The 24,498-nt window shown below is 47.6% G+C and overlaps 1 protein-coding gene across 5 annotated transcripts in view; it reads right to left on the bottom strand.

The window, feature by feature from the left end:
- The window catches only part of FAM208B (family with sequence similarity 208, member B), a 33,531-nt gene extending 10,193 nt beyond the window's left edge, over positions 1 to 23,338 (bottom strand). Inside the window, exons 1-16 of one of the 5 annotated variants that reach the window (XM_010581038.1) lie at positions 23,198 to 23,338; positions 21,594 to 21,689; positions 20,052 to 20,124; positions 18,561 to 18,652; positions 17,778 to 17,915; positions 17,527 to 17,651; positions 17,407 to 17,426; positions 17,212 to 17,311; positions 16,378 to 16,478; positions 14,618 to 14,721; positions 11,730 to 11,802; positions 11,543 to 11,617; positions 6,991 to 7,800; positions 5,434 to 5,670; positions 2,727 to 3,654; positions 1,125 to 1,659 (exon numbers count right to left, since the gene is read on the bottom strand). In XM_010581038.1, coding sequence (XP_010579340.1) covers positions 1,125 to 1,659; positions 2,727 to 3,654; positions 5,434 to 5,670; positions 6,991 to 7,800; positions 11,543 to 11,617; positions 11,730 to 11,802; positions 14,618 to 14,721; positions 16,378 to 16,478; positions 17,212 to 17,311; positions 17,407 to 17,426; positions 17,527 to 17,552 — 3,009 coding nt within the window. In that variant the 5' untranslated portion in view covers positions 17,553 to 17,651; positions 17,778 to 17,915; positions 18,561 to 18,652; ... (1 more) ...; positions 21,594 to 21,689; positions 23,198 to 23,338. Of the gene's footprint in view, positions 1 to 1,124; positions 1,660 to 2,726; positions 3,655 to 5,433; positions 5,671 to 6,990; positions 7,801 to 9,711; positions 9,786 to 11,542; positions 11,618 to 11,729; positions 11,803 to 14,617; positions 14,722 to 14,866; positions 14,962 to 16,377; positions 16,479 to 17,211; positions 17,312 to 17,406; positions 17,427 to 17,526; positions 17,652 to 17,777; positions 17,916 to 18,560; positions 18,653 to 20,051; positions 20,125 to 21,593; positions 21,690 to 23,197 lie in introns of those variants that run through there. The other 4 variants (XM_010581039.1, XM_010581040.1, XM_010581041.1 and 1 more) reach the window with 4 other exon arrangements.
- Between the last annotated feature and the right edge of the window lie 1,160 nt (positions 23,339 to 24,498).

Raw genomic sequence — 24,498 nt, 5'->3', positions numbered from 1 at the left:
CACCATGAAATGGCTTAAAAATAGGCCAAACCATGCAGGGGCAATCAGCCAGTGCCCAAAGGTAATGTATGTAACAGCATCCTCTTACCTCTGCTGAGTTTATCTGTTCAAGCAAGCTGTATGGACACTATGCACAGTGATCCCACATTTCCCCCCAAAACACTTCTGCCTGCTTCACAGCACTAAACCCAGGAGGTAAAAAACACTGGGATATTTTTTCCTGCAAAACAGTTGCAGCCCTATGGCAGCTGCCCATTTGTTCAGAGTGGAAGTTTTAAAGGAATTATTTTAGTTCAAGAATTCATTCTTAAAAAATGTCAGCAGACACCCACGTTTTATATTTACCCAAGTACCTCCACTCCTGACCATCTGCAGACCATAGAAACTGTAAATTTTAATTTTAAAAACCCTGCCCAGAATGGAATATTAACTAACTTCACCAGAGGGGCAAGGGAAATGCTGCAAAGCACTGCACTGCCATCTGTGTGGGGGAAACCTCTCCAAGCCAGCAAACCTCAGTGCTCCCAAACCAGCAGACGAAAGGCTGTGCTGTGTCCCCTGACATGTCTGGGCTGCTGTGACCATGGGCAGGCAAATGCAGCTGCCCACAGGAGACAGGCAGGCTTTCAAGTTCTGGTCTGGGGGGTTTGTGGTTCCTCTCCTCTCTCAGTTAAGCGCAGGTCTGAGACCCTGTCCGAGCTCACACAGCTCGCAGCTGAAATGAGGAACAGACACCAAGCTCAAAACTTTAATTGCTCTAGTTCTTTGGGATTCCTCCCCCTTGGATAGCATCCATGTTGAGGCCCCGGGCCCCTGGACACAGATAGATACAGCTCGTGCCAGAGCCTGGGGATGCCAGCTCACTCCAAGAAGATATCCAAACCCAGACTGAGGCCTGAAAGCTTCTTGTTTTATGGTGACTGAACACATCTGCGTGGTGGTCATTTGGGGCAGCTAAATGCTGGGAGATGTTTCTCTGTCCTGCTTTGGGAACCCCCACTACCTAGCTCTAAGAAAGCCCCCAACCACATCTGCTCCACTCCTCTGAGAAGACCCTACTCCTATAAACGTAAAATGCATTTTGTGCCCTATAGACTCATATCACCCAAACCCCAAGCTCTTACCGCAGCGATGGTCGAGACATCACGCACACACTGCTCAGGAATGACTGCCAGCTGCCTGTCTTTCACAGCCAGGCTCTCATCGGCATGTTCAATGAGGGAAAGGCTCTCGGGACAGCTTGTGGAGGAAGGCTCCTCCTCCCCACAGGGCAGCTCCACTGAAGAAGACGATACTGTGCTATCGACAACACCAGGAGTCCCGTCATCATCAGTCTGAGAGTCTGCAGGGCTCTCTTCTGGGCAGAAACATCCCTGGCAACATGTGCTGCGATCCAGAGAGCTGCTGGGAGTCTGGTCAGGGTCTGACCGAGAGTCTGCAGGGCATGTCTCCAACCCAAAACAGTCCTCACCATCATCACTCAGCTCAAGAAAGTCCCCACTGCTGTTTATTGAGACATACTTCTCGGGGTTGCTGTGCTCTACCACCTTCCTCGTGCTGCTCAGGAGTTTGCTGGGTTTGCTGTAGAAGAGAGCCACCCACATATGAAGGATCAGCTTCATCTCTTCCACATCATCGGGCAGATCGGGGTCCCAGGGCCTGGAAGGGAAAGCAAACACAGCCTGAAATGTCTTCATCCTCCCCTCCAGTTGACTAGCACAAGGTAACTCATCTCCTCGTTCCCCATGGCACTAAGCCCCAATGCAGCGGGGCTGCAAATGCCCAGCTGCAGACACAGATCACTTGATGCAGTTTCCAGCTTGTTGAAAAAAAAAGAGAAGCTCATGACTGCAAAGGAGGACTCTTGTTTATGGCTCTATGTACCAATTCTAGCTGCAGAGCCATGGGAATCATAGAATGGTTTGGCTCACAAGGGACCTTTAAAGACCATCTAGTCCAGTCCCCCCTGCCATGGGGGAAGATGCCAGGGACACCTTCCACTAGACCAGGTTGCTCAAAACCCCCTCCAATCTGACCTTGATCACTTCCATTGATGGGGCACCCACAGCTTCTCTGGGCAACCTGTTCCAGTGCCTCGTCACTGTAAAAGATTTCTTCCTTATGTCCCAACCAAACTTACGCTCTCTCAGTTTAAAACCATTGCCCTTTGTCCTGTCACTACACGCCTTGGTAAAAAGTCTTTCTCTGTCTTTCCTATAAGCCCCCTTTATGTATCAAAAGGCTGCAATAAGGTCTCCCCGGAGCCTTCTCTTCTCCAGGCTGAACCACCCCAACTCTCTCAGCCTGTCCTTATAGGAGGGGTGCTCCAGCCCCATGATCTTCATGGCCCTCCTCTGGACCTGCTCCAACAGGTCCATGTCATTCTTATGTTGGGGGCCCCAGAGCGGAGTAGAGGGGCAGAATCATCTCCCTTGACCTGTTGGCCGTGCTTCTTTTGATGCAGCCCAGGATACAATTGGCTTGCTGGGCTGCAAGCACACATTGCTGGCTCATGTCCAATTTGTCACCCACCAGTATCCTCAAGTCCTTCTCCACAAGGAAAACACACCAGCGTTAACACAGCAAAAGTGGGCATCTAAGCATGGGGAAAAAGGCACTTATCATGCAAAGCAAGGCAAAAAAAGAGAAAAGGAAGCCCCTTCCAAAAGCACTCCAGATGTCCAGCAAGAGACGTCCCCTACAGATGTCCTTCCAGATTGACTTACCCATGCAGGGCACGGATGACTGTTTTCTCCAGGGCATCGTTGGTGTACCTGCTGTCCAAATTGAAGAGATACTCTGCCTCCCAATGGCACGTCACCTTCACAGACTCGCCACAGATGTTCACTGTGTGGGACTTGGCAAAGTCCTCTTTCAGCCGGGGGGAGAGCAGGTTGCTCCTGCGCCTCATCGCCATGGCCTCGAAGGGCCGCTGTAGGTGGGTGCTGCTCTGCTGGTGGCGGAAAGGCAGAACTTTCCCAACCAGGGGTCCTGCTCGGGCATTCCTGGTCCCATTTCTGGAAGGTGCTGGGCCAGGGTAGGGAGCACCTCTGGGATACATGTGTTTCTTTGAGTGCTCAGGCATCTGTGAGGCATATGAGTGCTCAGCAGAGATGAAGGAGTGCTTGTTCACCTCAGCAGCTTCTTGAGTCTCTCTTGGAGGCAATGCATGGGGTTTTGCAGGGCTAGGGCTCGCACTGTTCTTCTTGCTGAAAATCCCAGGGCTTTTCTCCCTGGGAATAGAAGCCAAATCATTTAAGTCTATTTTTTCAGCAGGAGAAAGCTTCTGGTTTGGTGATACTTTGCTAGGACAGGTTGCTCCCTTTGCAAGCTTGTCTACCCTATGGTATTCATGGTCAGAAGCAACACGCAAGGATCTGTGCTTGCGATGACTCTGCTGCTCCTTTGCAGAGTTGCTGGAGGGGCTGCAGGACACAGCGATCATCCCACTGCCCCTGGGGATAAATGAAGGAATACAAGAACCCAGAGCCAGATCAGCCAGCAAGTTCAAGGCATGGGACTCATAGTTGTTTCCCTTCAGAACGAAACCGAGATCAGGAACCCCGCCTGGGCAAATCTCACTTGTTTGGCCATCTGCTCCATGGCATTGGGAAGAAACTTCGCTTGGGAGGACAGAAAATGGCTCCTTCCACTCTGCGTGAGAAAAACAAAGTCAGGGAATAAACAAAGGCCACACAGCTCTGCCTTGAGAAGAGGTTCAAAGCAGGCTTTCAGTCTGGCAGGAAAAAGCGTCTCTCCAACATGGAATTTGAACACGTAAAAAAAACCCCAAAACATCTCTATGGTCACACAGGCCATGGCTACTACAAAACGATCCAGAGTTGGGAATCTAAGCGACTTCAGGAAGGGGGTTTATTCTCAGAAATAAAAGGCATGGGATCCAGAGTGAACAAAATTTCCCTTGGTCTCTGTGCACAGGGTAGTTTGGCCACTTAAATACAACCAGAGATATTTTAGGTGTTTCCTTAATCCTTTTTATTTTGCTTTAAATTTTTGCCTAGTTTGAGTATTTGCAGTCTTCACAGATAAACCCTGTGCTATACTTCCAAAAACCCACAGTTACAAAAAACCCCAAATCCTCTAAAACAGAGGAAAACCACTCCGCCCTGATGCTTCCCACTGCACACCCTCTCAAGAGCATAACCCACCCCTGAGGTGTACCTCAGGAGCACATGCAGAAACCTGAGGGCTCTCAAAGGCAGCCAGAGCACAGCAAATAAGTGTTGATTTAGCCTTCAGTGTTAAAAATGCCCCTCACTGTAGCTCAAGGCCCATATTCATAATAACAGTATGAAGTCATTAAACAAGGTTAATGCCTTCAACTAAAAACCAGCACAAAAATCTCTCTTCAAGTAAAACGTTATTAAATCACATCTGTGCTAGTCCTGCATGTTACATTTAATTTCCTTGAGAACTGCACAGTAAGACACATAAATCGAGTACTTCTTGCTGCTAAACAGTCTTATTTTGCATTTTTGGCTGATCCTGGCATTCAGCAGGATCCATCTGATACCCTGCCCGTGCCGGAGCACTGGCCAGATCTGCTCCGGGAACCCCCATGTGAAAAGGGCAACGAGGGGTGGCGTTTGATACACACACGCTGATGAAAAGCGCCACATTTCAGGAACACGTGGCAATAAAAGATCAAGAAGAACGGATAAACTGAGCCAAGGTGGCTAAACCAGTCTTCAAAGCCTCCACATCCCCCAGGAAGGGGAAAAAGAAAGACCAGAGACAGATCTGAAAAAGGACATCAAAGCACGAGAGCGAGAAAACACCACAAATTAGCAGAAAATGACTCTCCTGTTCCATCATTTATTTTGGCACTGTAATACTGGTTCTCAGTTTAACAGCAGACTCCAGGCCAGCACCTGCAGACACTACACTCAGGGGCTGTCCACGCTGCCTCTTAAATCTGCTGCAGTCTGTCTGCAAAGGCTGCGACAATTTGACTCTTTTTAAAATGACCAGAATTACAACATAACAGACTAAGAATCTAGGTAGATGCTGGCTACAAGCAGAGGTTATAATGCTCTGTCCATGAGCTGCATCAACGCAGTTTCACAGCTCAGCAGTTAAAAATCAGGGTTTTTAAACTACCGGAGCAGTTTGCCAAGGATAAAAACTGAAGGCTTAGGAAAGGACTCAGAAGAGACCCCGTGTGGTTTGCACATCCTGCAACAGAGATTTTCACAGTTGCCTTTATGTTTTACACTACTATGCATAACTGGGTGCCTGCAGGCTGTGGGGCAGCAGCACTCAGACCCCAATCCAGACCCTCAGCACTAAATGTCGTAAGGCCCTTTGGTTGCTGCCAAACGTGCCGTTACTATCATCTGGTTGTGACCTGATCGTGATGTTTGACGGCTCGGCTTTTAAAGTAAAGATTTCCACAGGAAACAGCACTCTTACCACTTTCTGCTTGCTTTTTGGCTTGAGGTTTTGATGGGCTGTTAGCCACACTTTTTAGCGTCTTACTTTTCACTGGCTTCGTGATGGTCTCAGCAACAGGAACCTTTTTCATGTCTGGGTTCTTCAGTATCTTTAGTCTCTTTGTTTCCAAGCCAGGATCGTCAGGAGCTGAGGTTTCCTTCTGAACAGGTTCAGACTGTGCTTTGTGCACAAATTCTGCAGACAGGACCTCCGCACCTGGGACAGGGAAAAAGGAGAGCATTTCTTTTGGTTTGAGATATATTCAGGTTAAAAAGGAGTAACTGCAAAATATCCAGCTAAGAAATGTGGAAGGACTGCTTTAGAAGTGATTGCCAGTAGCACAGTAGTCTTCAATGACTTGATTTATGCATCCAATCTTACAAATGGGTTTGTTACGGATGTGAGCGATCAGTAACCAGTTTTTAAAAATTAAGCATCGCTTCTTAAGCTCATTAAAAGCCTGCTTTCCTGAACTAGAATAGGTGCTCTCCAGGGATAAGTCACTTTAATTCCTGCCCCCCCCCCCCCCCCCCCCCCCCCCCCCCACACACACACTTGCACCCTGAGGGTACTTTTAATCTCTCCAAGAAGCACATAAGAACCTCTCCCAGATCCATCAGCAATGCCACCCAGGCCCGAGGCAACGTGCACCAGGACAGAGCTCAACAGACTGTGAATCAAAGCTGACTTCAGCCCACAGCTGGCAGATGCCCTACAATCCCCTGTTCTGCACAACAGCCCATTTTCACAGTCAGTGCCGCTACCCGTGAGATGTGTAAATGCCGGGGAGGTCGCCGAGTATGACACTAACTTTGTAGACAGCTGGTTCTTTGGATGTTTATGGCCACGTTTCATCACCAAGGTTGAGATTCATCTCAACCCACTTGGAGTGTCTCTACAAATCAGGCGGAGGCTCAGGCTGGCTCAGAAGGACAGGCTTAGCCAATCCTCAGCAGTGAGACAGGAGCCTTCAGAGGACAATCTATGCCACTGAGACACCTTGCATGAGCAGGTCAGGCCAGATGCCAGCTTTCAGCAGAGTAAGTTGGGTGGGATCAATCTCACACTTCTAGCTTCCTCAAGGCCACAGCAAGAAAGCTGACTCTCAGGGAGTCACAACGTGACCATATAGGGTGGCTGGTTATTTAGGCAGCCTGTAATGACCATGGCTTTGGCAACTGCTCCTTGCCTGAGCCATCAACAGCCCACGGACAAGTGATGCAATAACCATGACCTGGCTGATGCCTCTGTGCAGAGTCACCTGTAAGCAAAGGAAGGCACCAGCACAAACCATTGCACCAAGTTTCAGGCACCTTCACTGAAATCCCCTGCCATAGCCCTGGACTCCTTCCCAGGTTGAAGAAGAGACTGTGGAGACATCACCACAGACCTATTTGGATGCTCTCAGGAGGTATCTGCTCGCGCTGGGCACCTGGGGGGATGGCGAGGGGACACAGCTCCTAGTGAACCCTGAGTATCCCAGCTAGATATCCCAAAGAAGCAGGAGGAAGTCAGTCCCATTTATATAGCACTTACCTCTTTTCCTTCTGTGTGGAAACTGCAAATTGGCTAATTTAAGCATGGGCTCGTTGGAACTGGCCGCGAACCCTGGCTTTTTAGGAAAAGAGAAAGCGATGTTGATTTTCTTCTTCTTGGTTGCTTTCCTGTTCCTGCTGCTGTCCCCCATAGGATGCATTTGCATCTTGAGGGGTGACCATTTCTTCCTGGTGCTGGTCACAATAGCTCGGCTGGATTTTCTCCTGCTCTGCTGTACCCACAGCTTGCTGGCTGAGTTGACATCTTTTGTGGGCCCTTTACCACTCTGGTCCAGCCCCACACTGGGCTGTGGGTTTTCACTTTTGACTTTTATTTCCGCTGCTGTGTTGGGACTAATAGGGTCTGGTGGCACAGCTGAACAGAAGTCCACTTTATAATCGGCCTCTGAATCGCAGCAAAGAGACTGAACAGCACCAGTCAAACATCCTAAGGCAGCTGACATTTCCAGAGTATAGCTGCTGGGATCAGACAGATAATGCTGCAGCTGGGAGAAAGACTGCTCTGAGTGTTTTTTGAAGGGATCAGTACATTCATCCTCAGTTGGTGAGAGGAGAGAAGAAAGGGGAACTTTGCAGTTTTGCCCAGAGGTGGGCTGTGTATTTTGATCAAGCTTTGCGTACTCCTGGAAGTGCTGTTTGATACATAAGCTGGTACTGACTGCATCCCCCCATGAAGAACTCGTGGCTTTCTGTAAGGCATAGCGAAGTCCAGGCAAAACTGATGCTATTTTTAATGAGATGTCACTATCATCACCACCTTCCCTTTCATCTTTTGGATCATGCTTTTCAACTGCGAAAGGAAAGTAACAGAATTTTACTCACATTAAAAAAGGATTAAATTCCTCAAATCACCTCACCGTTACATGGGAAAAGAACATGAAAGCTATGAAAAAGCCCCAGAAGCCAACCTACAAAAAGCTAGCCCCAGGGGTGATGTCCTGGTTTGATGGATGCTTGTAACTGCTGAAGGTAAAAAGAATTGCACGTAGGAGTCAAAGTGGATTAAACTAAGATGAAAGACTGCTGTTGTATCAGCTAGCTCCATTCTGCAGGAAATTACAGGGTGAGATGGCACACATAGTGGTCTAAGTCCCTTCACTCTAGCAACTCCTGCTACATCCAACATTTAAGACAGTCAGAGCTCTGAAAATAAGATGGGTTTTGTTTAAACCTGTTTAAATTTAGGGTTGCCCATGCAGGGTGTTTAGACTAGCACCATTTTCAGATCACTTGTGTTAAGTCCCTGTTCACATGCAACTTCCAGCAGCTCCATCTCTACCTGCTGTCAACGTGGGTGGACACGCTTCACATGAAGACACCACATTAGTGTTCTGGAGTGGGATGGGGAATACAGACTTCCTCAAGCAGATCTGGGGACTGTACAAATAACTAACGTGATCCCTGGGTGATCTTCTAAAGCTGGAGGACTGATCCTACTGAAAAGAGTTGGTGTTTCTGTTTTCAGCAGGATCAACACTCTACCACGTACACTGCTCAGTATCATAAAAGCCTTGGGTTTAGCTCCCAGCAGGGATCAACGAGTCCCAAGGCTGAAGGGTGCCCACCCTTGCAGGTGTCACTGTGGAAGTAGGCTCCGCTTGGCATAGCAGCATCCTCTCAGTGTCTGGAAATGCCTGGAGAGCCAGTGTGATATGCAGAGCCTGTCAGTTGAGCTCCCCATCTGCACAAGGCAGACTTATCCGGCTTCATCCGCTGCAAGCCAGCAGCCTGATGTTGGTGCTTTGCACCCACAGGATTGGCCCATCTGCGTGTTATGATCCAACTCTGAGGTTTCTTCTGGTTGCAGAGCCAGGCTGACAACCCCAGTGCCCTTCCCCGTCACATCTCTTCCCAGCAAGGCAAAGGCATTTCTCTTCCCCTTCCAGATGTGCGATTTTCTTCGCCTGTTGGCTTGCCTTGCACTGGCAATGCTGGTCCTTGTTACCGGCAAGCCCAGGCGTCCCCGCAAGCCAGCTCCCAGCTGCCTGCCTCCGCTGCTGGCTCAGGAACACTGCAGCATGTCTGCACAGCGGGTTTGGTACGCCTGCCCTACATTCCTCTTGACGGCTGTCTGGACAGGAAGGGAACAGATTCAGAGGCCGCTTGTTTCAAAACGGGAAACATTATTCATGCTTCGAGTCTGAGCTGAGTGACTTCAGATGTGACCATCCTTCAACCTCCTGTTCTCTTTGCATCTCCCCTGCACCCCTGCCATCCCTTTTCAACCCCAAACCCCTGCACAGCTCTGCTTATCTTCATAGAAAGGAAAAGCCCTAAAGGAAAAAGGGTTTAAAATCCCAGTGAGAAGAGGTCTCCGTCCTAGCGGACAGTCAGGGCTGGCTGGGGTAACGCTGCTCACATAGGCAGAATGGGACAGCACGTGCAGGAGTCCCGCCAGCACCAGAGGGAAAGCATCTGGAAGCCATCAACGTTCACATCATGACATATAACAACACTGAGTGTTTACTCAATGTTATCCTCTCCCCTTGCCTGTTCGCTTTGCCACCAGCTGCTCTCTGGCTGCCACGGCTTTGCCTCCTCTTTAGCATCAACACCAGCCACAGGCAATGTCTACTACAGCCCCAAACTTTCCTACCGACCAGCTCATTGCACCAGCTTCTCTCTGGCATGCTCCTTACGCCTGGTGCCCTCTCCTGTCTCCACCACCTTCTTCCACAATAACCCTCTTCAAGATAAATACCTCCTTGCCCTGTTCTCCTCTTCCCCAGTGTACAGTGCCCACAGTCAGCCTGGAATAGATCCCTCTGCTCTGGAGGGTATTTTCTGCCTGTTGCAGTGCTGGTCAGAAAGATCTCAATATCTGGGTGGTCAGTTCCCACCTCCAGTCTGCTCTCCAGGCATTCTTCCCCTTCACCTCACCCAATTTCAAGTCCTTGCTCCAGGCATCACAGCAACAACCTGATCCCAGGTTTGACCTGGCACTTTGGATCTTCAGTCTGCCTCAGGAGGAGCCTGTCTCTCTCCTACACCTAGTAAAGATACTAGAAATGTTGCCATGCTAACACAGCCACCAGCAGCACGTCCTTAAAGTTAGGCTGACTGAATTCAGGCATCAAAGACATTTGCAACACGTACTGCCAAGTTACCATCATGTCTTCACCCGACTTACAAGCCCACTTCATATGCGAGTCCTGAAGAATAAAGTTTATAGCTGGAGGTTAAACACTGAAAAAGACAAAGCAATCCATGCTTGGATGTGCCTGTGGGTCCCATCAGCTCTTCCGCTGATTTTATCTTCTGGGGAGGGGAGATGGGTACATCCTGTGCAGCTCCTTCGGCAATGCCAGCCATCGCTCACACAGAGGTGGACTGAAATACCAATGTGTGGCTGGCATAAACAGTCTCTTGACTTGTCCCTAGGATGACTCAACAAAAAGCAAGCCAGAAGTTACGCAGAGCAAAAGGTCCCTGCTTATACGTTGCTTGCAGATCTGCAAGGCTAGAAGTACTACTGGTGGAGTAGGCACAGTGAGAGGCACGTGGATGAAGCTGTCCAAGGGAGGCAGAGCAGTAACTTTCTTTATGTCCACAAGAAGAAATTGTAGTATGAATATTTCTACATAGACAGTGCAGCAAAAAGCCAATAGATAGAGAGAAAATTTGAGGCAAATGCAACAGAGGTTGAAGCTGATTCTTACTTCAAGATCTGCAGGTTCAAACCGAGCAATCTTATTTAGTGCCTCTGTATTTGTTCTGCATGAAAAGCAGCACATTTTGCAGCTGCAGACAGGCTGGATTCACCTCCCAGCTCCCAGAGCCGTGCCTCACCTTGATGGCAGCAAAGTATCACAGCTCTGGCCAACGCCATCTCCCTGCCTCCCTCCCTCACCCGTCATGCACCCTGACCAGTCGTCACAGCTCCGCTACCAACATTTATGGATCCCGCAGGAGAGAAGTCACACAATACGGCTGAGCCTCCAAACCCTTGCTGCTCTTTAGGGAGCAACGCCCTTTCCCCACCTCTCCTCTCCCTCCCCACAACAGCAGCGACCTTTCACAGAGCCCACTTCACTTGTTATCTCAGCAGAAAACAATTCCCTTATTTTTTAGGGCAGGTTTTTTTTCTGCTGGTTTAGCAAATCACATCAGCTCCATGCAGGGTCCAGCAAGTGCCATGTGTCATTTCGCCCCCCTGAGCACGGCTCCAGTGCACCTTTAGGGATGTAACCCAGGCTCTGCAGGCGTCAGATTTCCACATACACACATAAGACAGTTCAGGGAGTGGATGCTGCTGAAAACTGACTGAGAGGGAGAAATGTAATTATTTGTCACTCCCATCAACTTCCTGCAAAGGGGCAAGGATGTGCAGTGACTCTCGTTTACATCAGCTTAAAATGCAGCATAGCTAGAGAATTGGCACTTCTCTCTCCTCTTAAGGCCCTTTGCGCTAAAGCTGTAGGTGGTTCTGAGCAGAGAAATCAGCTCTTCAAGAAGACATGCCTGTGAGGACCCTCTGGTGAGGATCCCACAGCCAAAACAGTGTCTGAAGCCAGCAAAGGGAACCTCCCTACCTCTCAGGCATACCGACCGGGATGAGGTGAACAGAAACAGGGCCAGGAGGCTGACAGGCTCCTTGGGGTCAAACCCTATGAAAGAAAGCAACAGGTTTTGTTTAGACTGAGGGTGCCTACCCTCCGTCTCTAAAACTGAGCAGGATGTTTAAGCACAGGTATTGGTTTCTACATAGCCATGCCTTACCATCATCTCGTGCCAAAGCAGAGGACGTGAGGAGGATAAGGGCTCCTTGGTCTTGTAAATATTTGATGATTGCCTATAAAAAACACATACAAAGTTAGAGCAACCACTCCCTTTCCTCCTCAGCACACTTTATATCACTCAGCATGACTGTTGACAAGCCCTTATTGCCGGTGAACATGTGCCAACATCACCAGCTCATTCCCTGTTGAGGAGGACACTGTTTGTTTCATGCCACTTGGGTCAATGGGGATCTGTAACCAAAAGCATTCAATTTATGTTGTTATTCAGCTCTCAGATTCCTCCCATCTGTTTCTTAAAAAATAAATATGCTTAGCCAAACTAGCTGTAATTAATGAACAAGGTTAATAATTTTAGTCCCTTCAGTTCAAAAGCTCCTAGGCATCTCAGCCAGAAATTGCTTTCAACAGCCCAAGGGGAAGGTTTTCCCAGGAGGGAAAGCAAAGCTGGACACCAGCATCTGACAAAATACAACCAACTGTTCCAGCCACAAGCCTGACTGAAGTTCAGGCCATGCAGCTTGCTTATTAACAGCATCAGTATCAAAGAATATGTGACAAAAAATTTGCTGAGTCTAAAAGACACCTGCAACTCTGTCTCAGAGCTGGATGACTGCATGTCTAAAAAGATATGTGCACTTATTGAGGCTTTTCTTATGTTTGGGTGTTGCTTGATGCCTCATTGCAGAGCTTCATTTGGACTGCCTTTCCCTCTGTGGGGATAGCCATTTGGATCTCTTCCTTCCATGCAAACACATCTTTTCAGGAAACTTAGAGGAACTGAATAACCCTAGGGCTTCTAATGCTCTGTGAAACTTCACTGATCCCATTCAATACATTCAGACATAACAGAGCATTGGACTAACGCCCACAGCCTCATTTCTCCAGGACAACAGAACAGCTTTGGAAATGCTGAACAATTTCAATTTAATATTCACTATTCAGAACAGCAGCTCCTTGCTTTGGTTGTCTCAAGCCAGCAGAGCAGAAGGGATAAGAGCCAGCATCTCTGCTGCATAAATCCAGCTCAATGAAATAGCTGTGGTTTCTCACGGACAGGATGATTTTCAGGCAGGTGAGGAGGAAAGTCAAGCCATAAGGCAGACACAGAGCTGAGAGACATCAATCAGCAAGCACCCAGAGGAGCACAGCTGGCCTCAGGCAACAGCGAGCCCCAGCCACCCTTTCATTTTCACTTGGGCCCTGTGCAAGGTGGGTGCCTGGCCCGTGCACCACTGAAAGGGAAAGGAGATGGAAGGCATTTTTCACACTTTTGGGAGCTGCCGCCAAAGCGAATTCACCCACAGGCTGTTCAACAGCAAGCTAAGGGGAGGGAAGAAGCACACTGACCATTTCCTCGCTGGAATAAAGGAGCTCTATTAATGCAGTCTGACAGATATATGAGGGTGGGGAATCTCTAGGGAAACGATGCTCCTGATGGCTTTCAATACCAAACTGCTCACGGCCACAACTCAACCATCTCATCTTTTGCTCTAGTGAGCCCAGCTCTGCTGGGCTTGGCAGGATGCATGTTATAACCCTCAGTGGCTACAAACATGGTGTGATGCCCTGGAACACGTGGCTGTCACAGATCCCAGCAAGAAAGACACTTGGACTCTGTAAAGTATTGGTTAAAATATCTCTTACTGGTGAGAACAGGAGAAGAAAAAAGGGATAGCACAGATAAGCTTACATCTCTTCAGATGCTGGGAACCTCAAGATGAGCTGCAGCACAGATCAGTGGCACAACCAGAGGTCCAACTGAAGTTGCACAGGTCAGGGTTACCTGCACGTGAAGGGATATTGTCTTTGTCATCCCTTCTTTCTTCTCATGTTGTTACCAGTATAAAACAGTTTAATCAATACTTTAGGGAGTCCAAGTGCTTTCCTTACAGGGATCCACAACAAACACTTGCTCTGGTATGTTACATGTGGGAAGCTGCACATCGGTGGGCAGCTCTTCAGCAGTGCCGCACAGCAACAGCACTTCCAGGCAGTTCACGGGCCACTGCCAACTTATAGTGAGGGGACGATGTGCCCAGACAGCCGTGAGTTTGCAGCCGTGAATTTGCGACCTTGAATTTACAGGAAGCGTCAGATGTGAGAGAGCAACCAGCAGCAGCAAAGCCAAAACCAACCCAACCACAAATCCCAGCAGAGATGCAGGTGCTGCACTCCACAAAGGTGAGGATTATCCCTTGGAGTCACAAGGAGATGTGACAGTCACACTGGGAACAAAAGACCCCAGTGTGCTTGAAAAAAGCCTTATCAGATAATATATCACAAGGGAAATTCACCATTAAAAATAAATCTCAGCTTATTCAGAGCTCCTGGAAGCCCATGAGGTTTCAGCAGTGTAACTAGGAGTATCTAGCTGAGTGGGGGCTATTTTTCAGCAATGAGGGAGAAAGGCAGGCATGTGACAGCTTATGTCTTTTGCTTAGTAATTATCATTTTGGCATTGGGGGACTTTGCTTCTGCTTTCTTAATATATAAGATCCCCTTGCAGTCCTTGTCCACCATGCTGTTTGCAATGCAAGGGGGGAAAATCATTAACAAAGACAATAAAATAATCTGAACTGGCATAAACATAGCCAAAGAAGAGGTTTGCCTGGTATAATGCCTTCTGCTCAGCAGGGCATGCTCACCCTAGAAATCAGTTCCCAACTCATAGTAGGTAATCTTCAGTTAACAGTTTATATACAGAAATACTAAACTATGTCCAAGAATAACAAAGCAGGAAAATAATACTTAAACCAGGGAAATTCATTCCATTTTGCATTAGTTCAGAATCTGTGAATACCAAAAGTTTCAAGAGATCATTTAAAAGGCCACCTTCCTCCCAGAATGACAATGTTTTAAAATACTTACCAAGTCTTTTTCCTTTAGCTTTTCTACTAACTGATCCATTTTGTATTGATCCTTACTTGATATTTCTACTTCATACAGACTGAAGTAAACACCCTGAAAGCAGACTGCAGACAAAAGAGAGAGAATTTGATGTTGAAATAGTGCCTCTTGCATGAACTCTGAACAAACAAGTGCTCCTGTACAAGGAAAATGGGTGTGCAATTGGTGGAAGCACTGGGTTTTAAAAAAAAAAAACCAAAAAAAACTTACCAAGATATCCTAAGCTGGTATATGCATTCATATCGCAGTGAGTTTCCTCTTCAACCCATGCATGGTTCACTGGAGATGTTTCCTATCTTATCTCTGCAGCTAACAAAAGCTATTTAACCAATGCTGTGTGCTTCAACAGAGACAGGGAGCCTTTCAGAGGGAAATAGCTCATTCTAACATGCCATATTCTCCCCTACTATGGAGCATCGTTATTCCACACTCTGATCCCCAAAGGAGTTTAACAAAGGCAAGATCTTGCACCCACCTTAACCCTCTGAATTTCAGAGCAAAATTCTTCTGTTCAACTATTTCTTCTCTTTCACCAGCTGATCTTAAGACTGTGGCTCCATGGCACTTTCATCAAGTGTTGCTGTGGCCTGCCCCACTTCTCCTGCCCTGGCACTATCCTGTGTCCATCTGCACTGTAGGATGAATGCTAACCCCCAAAACAGGCTGGCTGTCAGCCGGCCCAATCAATGCCCTGACTGGGTTCAGCGGAGCTGATACACGGATGGGACGCAACACTGCAGCAGTCCACACTTGTTTTGGTGCAAGATGACATGGAAATGTCATGGAAATGCACCTGGAGCTTCTGCAAATCACATCCAGAGCCCTCCATGTGCAACCTGCAGTATCTGTGCCAGTAACTGCACATCCACTGCAATGCACAGCCACTCACAGCCATCAGGAGCTCAACACCTCAGGGCTGAGAGCTGCCAGGCTCATCAAAACTGCAACCCAAAAATCAATCAGCAGTATGAACCCCAAGTGTAATTAGACACAGATCCCCTCCTCCCCACCCTGCACTGACCAGGACAGAGAGTGGTTGACTATAGGCAAGTAGGGTCTCTTAGCACCACTAAGGGGACAGTAGAGCCCTTCCCCTCCTTCCCCAAATCTGTGCTTTTATTTGCTGATTACTGAGTATTCTCTGCCTCTCTCCAAGGTTTCTGGAGTCCTCTCTCCTCTCATGCTGCCATTCACTGTCACTGTCAGTCCCCTTGAAGTGACAAGTAGGTTACCTGTGACGCAAAGCTACTGCAGGCAGCCACGTCTTTTGGCTTTGGCTGGCAGCTAGGCCCATCTGCCCAGATGCAGGAGACACTGAATCAGACCCCAAAAGGTGGAGTGTCCCTCACCTCGTAGGGAGATGAATTAAGAAGGGAAAAGTTTGTCTCCCTGCATTTGCTCTCAGTTGCACCACTTTTGGCATCTTGCAGGATGGGAAGTCAGGTCTCAAAACAGGGTCTCCCACCCTGTCCTGTCCCAGGAATGGGCTGATCAAAGGGTTGCTTTGGGAAAAGCATTATATCACATCAGGAGACCATATGAAGCATGGACAGGAAAATATCCCTGTGCTGCCTTGGCATTTTTCCTTGCTTATCTGCAATCAGCCACCCTTCAAGACAGGACCCAGTGCTACGTGGACGTGAGCTCTAACCCCCTGCAGCAATTCCTATGGCACAGCACAAGCACATGTTACTCATCATGCTGGCGGGTTTGGCACTCACCTTCATTCTCAGTGTAATTTCTTTTCCCAAATGCAGCTTCTGGTAGCTTTTTCTTCAAGTCGGACAAACCCATGACATGGTTAATGTCCAGGTTGGGAGGCCTGTGGGGATAAAGCAGCAGACAGTGAGATCACAAGCATAAAAGGCTCTCAGAATCAAGCATAGTAGGGTGTCCTTGTTGGCCTGTCACTGTAAAACCAGAGAAAGTGCCTCTGAAGAAGGCTAGAGAAGTTTCAGCTTGCTTTGCTGATCTGAGGATTCTGTTTGTGAACACTTCCAAACATTGATATTGGTGGCCATGTTACTGGCTGTCACTGGCTGTTTCAAATTGCTGCCTGCTGGCTGGCTTCTGACTACTGAAGATTTTAAATCTCTCATTTTTTTGAATGCTAGTTACCTCAATACTTTATTTGCCATCGTGCCTATCTGTAAACACAACTGGCTGATCGTACATGCACCATCAGGAAGCCCACTTTTCACACAGAGAAAAGTCCCAAGCAGGAATAATTGATTTGGAATAAACATTCCAGAGCAGTTAACAAAAAGAGATGACAAAATACAGCCATTTCCAGCTGCAGTTCAGGGCCCGGTCTCATGTCCTCATCCAGCTATTGCTGTGACACTGCACCGCTGGCTGCCCAACACTACTTTCCTGACACTGATGACTGCCCTGACAGTGGAGGTGGTAAGCTGGTACAGCTGCAAGAAGATGCTGATCAATGAATGGATGGGGCAGGAAAGACAAAACTGGCTTTTGCTGGTACACAGACACCCAAAGGTGTAATGCTTCACACTCCACAAATTGCACAGAAAGAAGAGAAAGGGGCAACTTACAGCTGGGCTGGAATCGTGGAGCTGTATGGGGTCCTCAGGGCGATGTTGCACAAAAGCTGGCCCCGGATGGAGAGCTGCCCCCTCCATGGACAGTACAATGCTACAGGCAAAAGGGAGAACGGCTCAGAGAAAGCAGGAGAGGGAGAGGGAGAAAGGTACATTTATAAAACAAAAACAACCACCAGATGCTCCTACCTTTGTGATTAAGCTCAGGTCTAGAGAAAAGGGAGAAAAAGAGGAACATTTAGCAATGGGAAAAGGAAAAACAGCCCACAAAAGTGACCGGGTATTTTGGAACGACAGCAAGTTGCTTACAGGCTCTCTATAGCTAAGACGGGCATTTCCTTCGGCTCCCTGTACTGGCAGGCGATGACTATGTAAGGGCAAATCTGCCTGGGCCGCTCAGCAGTGCTGCCATCGGACACTTCATACACGTAATACTGGGGTGAGAAGGGAAACACAGATGAAAAAACAAGGTGAGGAATGAGCAAGGCACCTGGGCCAGCACCATGTTCCCCTGCAGCCCACAAGTAAGCTGTCTGCACAGTCCTGTTGCAAATTGATACCTGGCTCTGCTCGAAGGCCTGGCAGTGGCTGGCCTTCGACAGTATGTTGCTTCTGCTTACGGCGACATGGCAGTCGTAGCCGGGAGATGGGCAGGTATAGCTGGTTGTGTAATTCTCAGATACCACCTTGACCTTCCCCTGTGCCAGAAAATTCCCCAAAAAAAAAAAAAGTACAGAAACTTATTTTAAAAGACCCCGAATGCTCCTTTTCCCCAAAGACAGTGTTGCTGGCAGCCCCACACTCCCCACCACTGTGAGGGGGTTGCGTGCATTTGTGTCCTTACAAACATGAGGGCCTGCCACAGCTGAGTTCGCCATGGCAGACAAATCTGCACTGCTCAGGAGAGCAAAGAGGAGCAGCAAGTCTTTGGTGCCAGCTACAGAGAGCAGGAGCCAGTGGGGAGGAAAGGGGCCACATGCTAGCCCCATGGAGGAATAGAATGGGCCTGTGCTCTGAGCCACCCTATGGTTCCCTCTCAAATCCCCAAAATGCATGAGAGTCCAGGGGAAAAGGTGACCCTATGGGAAATTTCCGATCTCAGCAGTGGAATTTGGAAGTTCCTCTGCATCCTCTGCTACCCTGCAGACCACCAGTCCAGCCCAGTTGGATCTCTTGCTTTCTAGCCTGACACATCCCACTGTCAAAAATCCTGATGAGCTCTCAACAGACCTGATTCTACACCCCACCACAGTTATGGGCACCAATGTCTCCTTAAAAACTGCTTGCACTGTATAGCGGCTTCTGAAAACCATTCCACATAAAAAGAAAGACTTGCATTTTACCTTAATTAGCTTACAAATTACAATATAGCCTGATTTTCCATGATACCAGGGTCTCGGATGAAGACAGTCTGCATACTTAGAAATATAAACCCCTGTGAAAACAAAGCAATGTAAGATAATGTGAATCATCTGTCAAGTAAAGCTGACTGCCAAAAAACCCTGTAAAGAGGGCCCTTCTTGCGGAAATGGGAGTCTCTGCAGAGTCAGTGCTGCAAACCAGAGTAGCACTTGCTGTCATAAAAAGGGTGAAACTCTTTCTGACTCTTTTCCTTTTTTTTGACAGCTGGTATGGAACAGCATTATATGTTTCAGGGTCAGCTCTAGGAAAGGAGTTAACTTGGGTTTCTCCTGGGAGAAGTAGCCTAGCTAACATCAGTTTTGCCCACGCTACATGAAAACATACTGAGAGAGGGCTTGTCTCTTACAGAAAGATCTGGTGAAGGGCTTCCAGGTCAGACTGCAAAGGGGGCAGGTACTTTGCTCAATTTGGAGTCACACAAAGGCAATGTGACTGTTTATATGTGGGGAACACTCACTGCAAGGGCATGAGAGCAGGCCCATGGCATGGCATAGACCCTCCCAGGCCCCTTCCTTGGCTCTTTATGGCCCCTCAGCATCCCGGATGTCAACATGAACCTTCTACCCTGTGACAAGGCCTATTCTCACATGGCTTATTCCCATCCCTTCTCCATGCTGAGGGCATATCATATGTGGACTTATTGGGGGTGGGGGTGTTGGCTCTTTACTCCTGCTTTATATTTGTAGACAAGATGGGTAGACAAGTACATGGCGGGGGAAACAGGGACTGGGCAGGGGAAGGGCTACAAAGAGACGCACCATAATATTCATCTCAGTCCATCAGGACTAAGATATACACCAGATAAATAACCAGTTCTTGTTTGGTTTTGCATTCACTGCCATTGACTGCTCAATAATTAGGTCTCTTGGCCTGCGAAGACTTGCGGGATGAACACTGGTAGACGTTCTGCTTCTGGCAGAAGGATTTCTTTGAGTAACCCATTGTGCACTGCACGTCTTGAGGCCCCAGACCTTTGGGCAAGGAACTTGCACATACTGAAAAGGGCTTTGGCGTGTCACGATCTGCTCTGGTTATTAAAAAGACTAGTGGCAAAAGCTCAGCAAACAGACTCTGAAGAGCAAACGGGTGGGGAGAGCTGCCAAAAAGCCACTTTGGTGACAAAGGTTGTTATTAACAAGGGAGAAAAAGCCTGAAATGGAGAGGTGAAGAGACAATAACATTCCCTGGGGAAGATCCCATCCTCATCTGGTTGAAGGGGCAGAAGGAAAAAACTGCTGCTTGCTTGGTCCAAACAAGTGCAGTTTCCCATGTAAGAAACACGGGAGTTTCTGTGGATCTTTGCAGTAAATAACAAGGCAGTACCAAGAGTTTGTCTGGGCTTTTGCTTTTAAAGGAGTCAATATCCCCAGAACAGTGAACAGGTCTCTTGGTCCTCTGAATAGAAAGCTTACCTTTTGCTGGGTCACCAAGTATGGAAATAGAACTGCTGTTTACACGGAGGCCTGTCTGACACACCTCTTTTGCCTTCAAAAGAAGAGACAGCCTCTTTTACTATCTATTTTCAAAGCTAAGGGACACAGCTACTGAAATCTGTAGCACAACAGTTGGCAAAATACTTGCAACAGGCAAACATGTTGTTTCAGATACTAAATACTTGTATTTATCGAGTGTTGTTACAAAAACCTCTGTGGAAGCAAAAGCTTAGAAAAATCTGGAAAAAATCCAGCATCTCCAGAAACCACTGCATGCGTGAGGCTGGACTTTGCACCTTCTTTATCTGCATGGGAAATTTATGGAAAAATAAATGGAATGGGGCTGGCATGAAGGCAAAGGACATTTGTTACTCTGTGCTCACTCCTCTATAGACACAATTACTGCCTTGGGAGCATCTCACCAGCTTTGATTTAATTCATGTCCAAAGCAGATTCATAAAAGTGTGCAAAGACCAAATGTAGATTGACCAAGGAGTGACAATAGGAGCAGTCTGAACTCATTATGGGTGAGAAATAAAAGCAAACCAGTCAAACTATACTCAGCCCCTTTATAAGCAACACTGGACACTCATCTCACCTAACTTCTGCCTCCTAAAATGCAAGTGTCTAGCTTAGACCAGCCAGCTAGATTTCCCCTCTAACAGAGGGAGGCACCTCCAGAGAGCTGTTTAGCCCAAGGATTTTAGATGCCTGCATTAAATGAGGTCCAACTGTCCTCTGGAGAGCTCCCTCTTTCCTAGGGTCTGTACAAGGAGCTCAGTCACTTGGCGCAGACTGTGTTAAATTTCAAACAGCCAAAACAAAGTGAGACAATTCCCACACCCAAACTGAGACTGAAAGTGGTTTATTTTGCTGTAGCTCAATTCAGACTGAACAGAACTAAAATGCATTCAGGCCACTCTCATCCTGAACAAAACCATCTCTACTGTGATTTAGCATGGCATCACTAAATCACATTGAAAGTGAATTCCCACTAGATTCCCTGAGCATCGTTCTGTAGACAAACTCTTCAAAAATCAAAAGCATCCTTGTGAAAAATGGGCAGGAGTAACTTTCCCAATAGCTGTGTCAGGCTCTCCACCTAGCTGGCAAAACTGAGGGAACTTGCCCAAAACCACCTGACAAACTCCTGTCTCCTGTGACAAAGGTGCTTTTCTCTTCTAAGCGTACATGAAAGGTTTCACCTGCTGGTAATTGACCATAAGTCCACTGGGACAAAGGGAGACTCCTCCTATCTCCCTGCAAAGGGCAAAGGGGACAGCCAGATCTGAAACAGTAATTGACTGGAGAGATGCAAAATAAGATCCATCACTAAAACCTCCCAGTAGCTGCTTTCAGAACTTGCTCTGTACTATTTATACAGTAGTAATTTTACTGGTAACCAGGGTACAGAGAGCCAGGACACTTCGGTCAACAGATCTGCTGGGCTTTGGTGGGACAGAGCACATGTGCAGGCACTTGGCATCAAACTTCTTAAGCTAAATAAACATTTCAGGTTACCTCTTCTTCATTATCAAACAGGAGAAATGCAAAGGTCTCCTCCAGCTCCTCCTGGCTGTATCCAGCAGCTTCCTTTGCTTGGGCAAAAGCTTTGAGCTGCAGAAGACACAACAACACTTTGTTCTAGTCTGTTCATGCCAGAACCAAGTGACACGTTCATAGTGTGAGGACAGTGTCCCAAGTACCTCCAGTCGTGGTAAGTACAGGGCAGATAGCAGCGGCCAGGTGATGCTGGACCAGCTCATGTGCCCACACACGATTCTATCCCCCAGGCACGTGTACACCCATTCTCCAACCACAAGGCCCCCAATCCATGCATCTGTCTGTCCGTCTGTCTCTGCCTTTGTCGCCAGCAGAACATGTTCAATGTCCTCCAAGGGACAGCAGGCACATCCAGCCCCACAGTGTCACGCTGTGCTCATCCCAGGGAAGTCCAGCCTTATTCCACCGTGCCCCTCTTGCCACACATCACAGGCTACTGGGGAGCTTGTTTCACCAAGCAGCATGTGGGCTGGTGGAGCATCACATTTAGTAGCCAGCTATGCCCATAAGAAGGCAGATCATCTCAGCCATGGAGAAGATGCCTACAGAAGGGGAGATGGCTTGGAGGCACCTCTCTTTTTCTCTCTCCACTGACCAGGGAAGCCTAGACTATTTGATTAGAGGGCAGGTGCTATCATGCGACTACAGCTCAGAGGGTTTGGCTACAGCCAAATAACACATTACTCCAATTTCTTTTGTCTGATAATTAAAGCAGAGCATGTTCTCAGTGCAGACAGGAAGAACATCATGGGAGCAAACAGAGCTGGATCTGAGTCCATAATATTTTGGGGCTTTAATAAAAGAAGTTGTAGTAGGATGGGTTTTTTTAAACAGGATGAGATGATAAGAAAACATCTCATCACTGCTTTTCCTTATTTTGGCTTTAGACGCACAGGCAAATCAACAAATTACTTGATACCTGCTTCCCCATTTGTTTTATCCAGCTCCACAGTGACTATCCCAGATTTAGGCAGCCAAAATGTCTAAACTCTATTTAAACTATGACAACAAGCAGACTGGTCATCTCCAGTCCCCAGAGAAGGCAGCCTGTCTTGCACACCAATGACAGAGGGAGTGTAGGGATGAAGGCATTTTAAAAGCGGTTCCGTACACATCTCAGTCAGCTGGAGAAAGGCAAATGGGGTTAAAACTGGTGCCTGCAGAGGTGTGAGGGCAGACAAAAGAAATACCACATGGAAATCTGCCTCCCTGTGAATCAGCAGAAGTGCAATAACATTAAAGCTCTCCTGCTAGGTATCAAACCAGGATTTCAACCTGCCCCCAAGGCCTGCTCCAGGAACTGCTGTTGAATGTCTGGCAACATTGGCTGAATGGACCTTTTGTTCCTGATCAGACTGGGAAGGAAGAAGTGCAAGAAAGCAAAGAAAAGGCGCCCTTCAGTCAGGAACTGCAAATGGGGCTCTACAAAGCAGGCAGATCAGCCACCTGCTGCAAAGGAAATACCTGCCAATAAACCAACATTTACAGACCTCTGCAGCTCCCAAAGAAACACCACCCTTTCCCAAGCTGCCAGCAACACCCTGCTCCTCCACTGGCCTTACCTCACTCAGAAAAACATGGTTTTCCACCAGAATTGCTTGGCTGTACTGAAAACCATCCTGAGATGTAGAGTCCAAGTAGGAGCTCTGCAACACTGAAACTGCTGTCTGCAGAAGGGAACTTGACTCTTCTGATTCCAGATGAAAACCTGGAGGAAGAAAGCAAAAAGCAGGTGCAAATATTAACTCTGGGCATCCCCAGATGAGTATGGGGCCTCAGCAGAGGTGGGTGGCAGCTTAGTTATCAAGCCCAGATCTCCATGGAGCAGATCAGCCCTGTGGCTCCCAATGGGAACAGCCGCTCGCCTCCAGCCATGGAACCCCCAAGTCTTTGTCTGTAAGTTAAACTGCCCTTCGGCAGGAGAAATACAAGCTCCCTGTTTGCCAGTGACCCCTTAAAGTTTTTCATTTGCAACAGGAAAAAAAAAGAAATCAATAGCAACTGCCAGAAGCAAAGCCTGGTGGTAAATTAACTTTATGCTGAGCAGGTCAGAGTTTTCTCTTGTACTAAAAAGTTACTTAGATTTGTTGAGTACTCTTTTAGGGTGTGAGAGTTGATGTCTGCACACAGGAAAAATCTCAGTGCATGCTCAGTTTCCCAGGGTTATCTGTTTTTCTATAAAGATCTTCAGGTCTTGAGTGAATGTGGTTTTCAATACCATGAGAGCAAGCCTTCCTTCAAAGCCTCAATGGGCAGAGCTTTCTCAAAGCCCAAATTCTCTCACATCTCCAAGGAAAACATCCGAGTGAAACACTTCCCAACTGCATCCTACCAAGAAGAGGTCCCAAAGCAGTTGACAAATTAACTATGGATGCAGAAACAAATGAAAGCCCTGCAGTATTTGTGCTCTTGCAACTGTTAAAATCCAAGTATTAAATAAAGCAGCCACTCCGAAAGACAGGAAATCCTGGGCTCAGTCTCTGTTGCACATTTAAAAACCTTTATTACTGGCGGTGATTCATGAGCTAAGAGACTTCAAATCCCAAGCTGAGTTTTCAACATAGACACATTGAAAAGGTTTACTAATTCTGACCCATAAACTTTAGAAAATAAAGTAGTCATCTACAAGGAAAGAAATGTAGAACTGCTGAACCTCACCCAAAGAACAGGTTTTGCATGCTGGTCACTCTCTAAGAAAAACCTCACCAAAATTTTTGAGGACAAATAGATAAGTTCTCATTTTAACCTCTAAAGCAGAAAGGCCCACATTCCTTTGGTGATGAGCAAGATAGCATCTGTTGTAACCCTGCAACCTGCTTGGGGTTTTGACTCCTATTTTTAAAGGCTAAGTTCTAATAGCTTT

Source organism: Haliaeetus leucocephalus, unplaced genomic scaffold, assembly GCF_000737465.1.
Source record: "Haliaeetus leucocephalus isolate CR32 unplaced genomic scaffold, Haliaeetus_leucocephalus-4.0 Scaffold751, whole genome shotgun sequence".
NCBI lineage: Eukaryota > Metazoa > Chordata > Aves > Accipitriformes > Accipitridae > Haliaeetus > Haliaeetus leucocephalus.
This window is presented reverse-complemented; position numbering and strand designations above follow the sequence as displayed.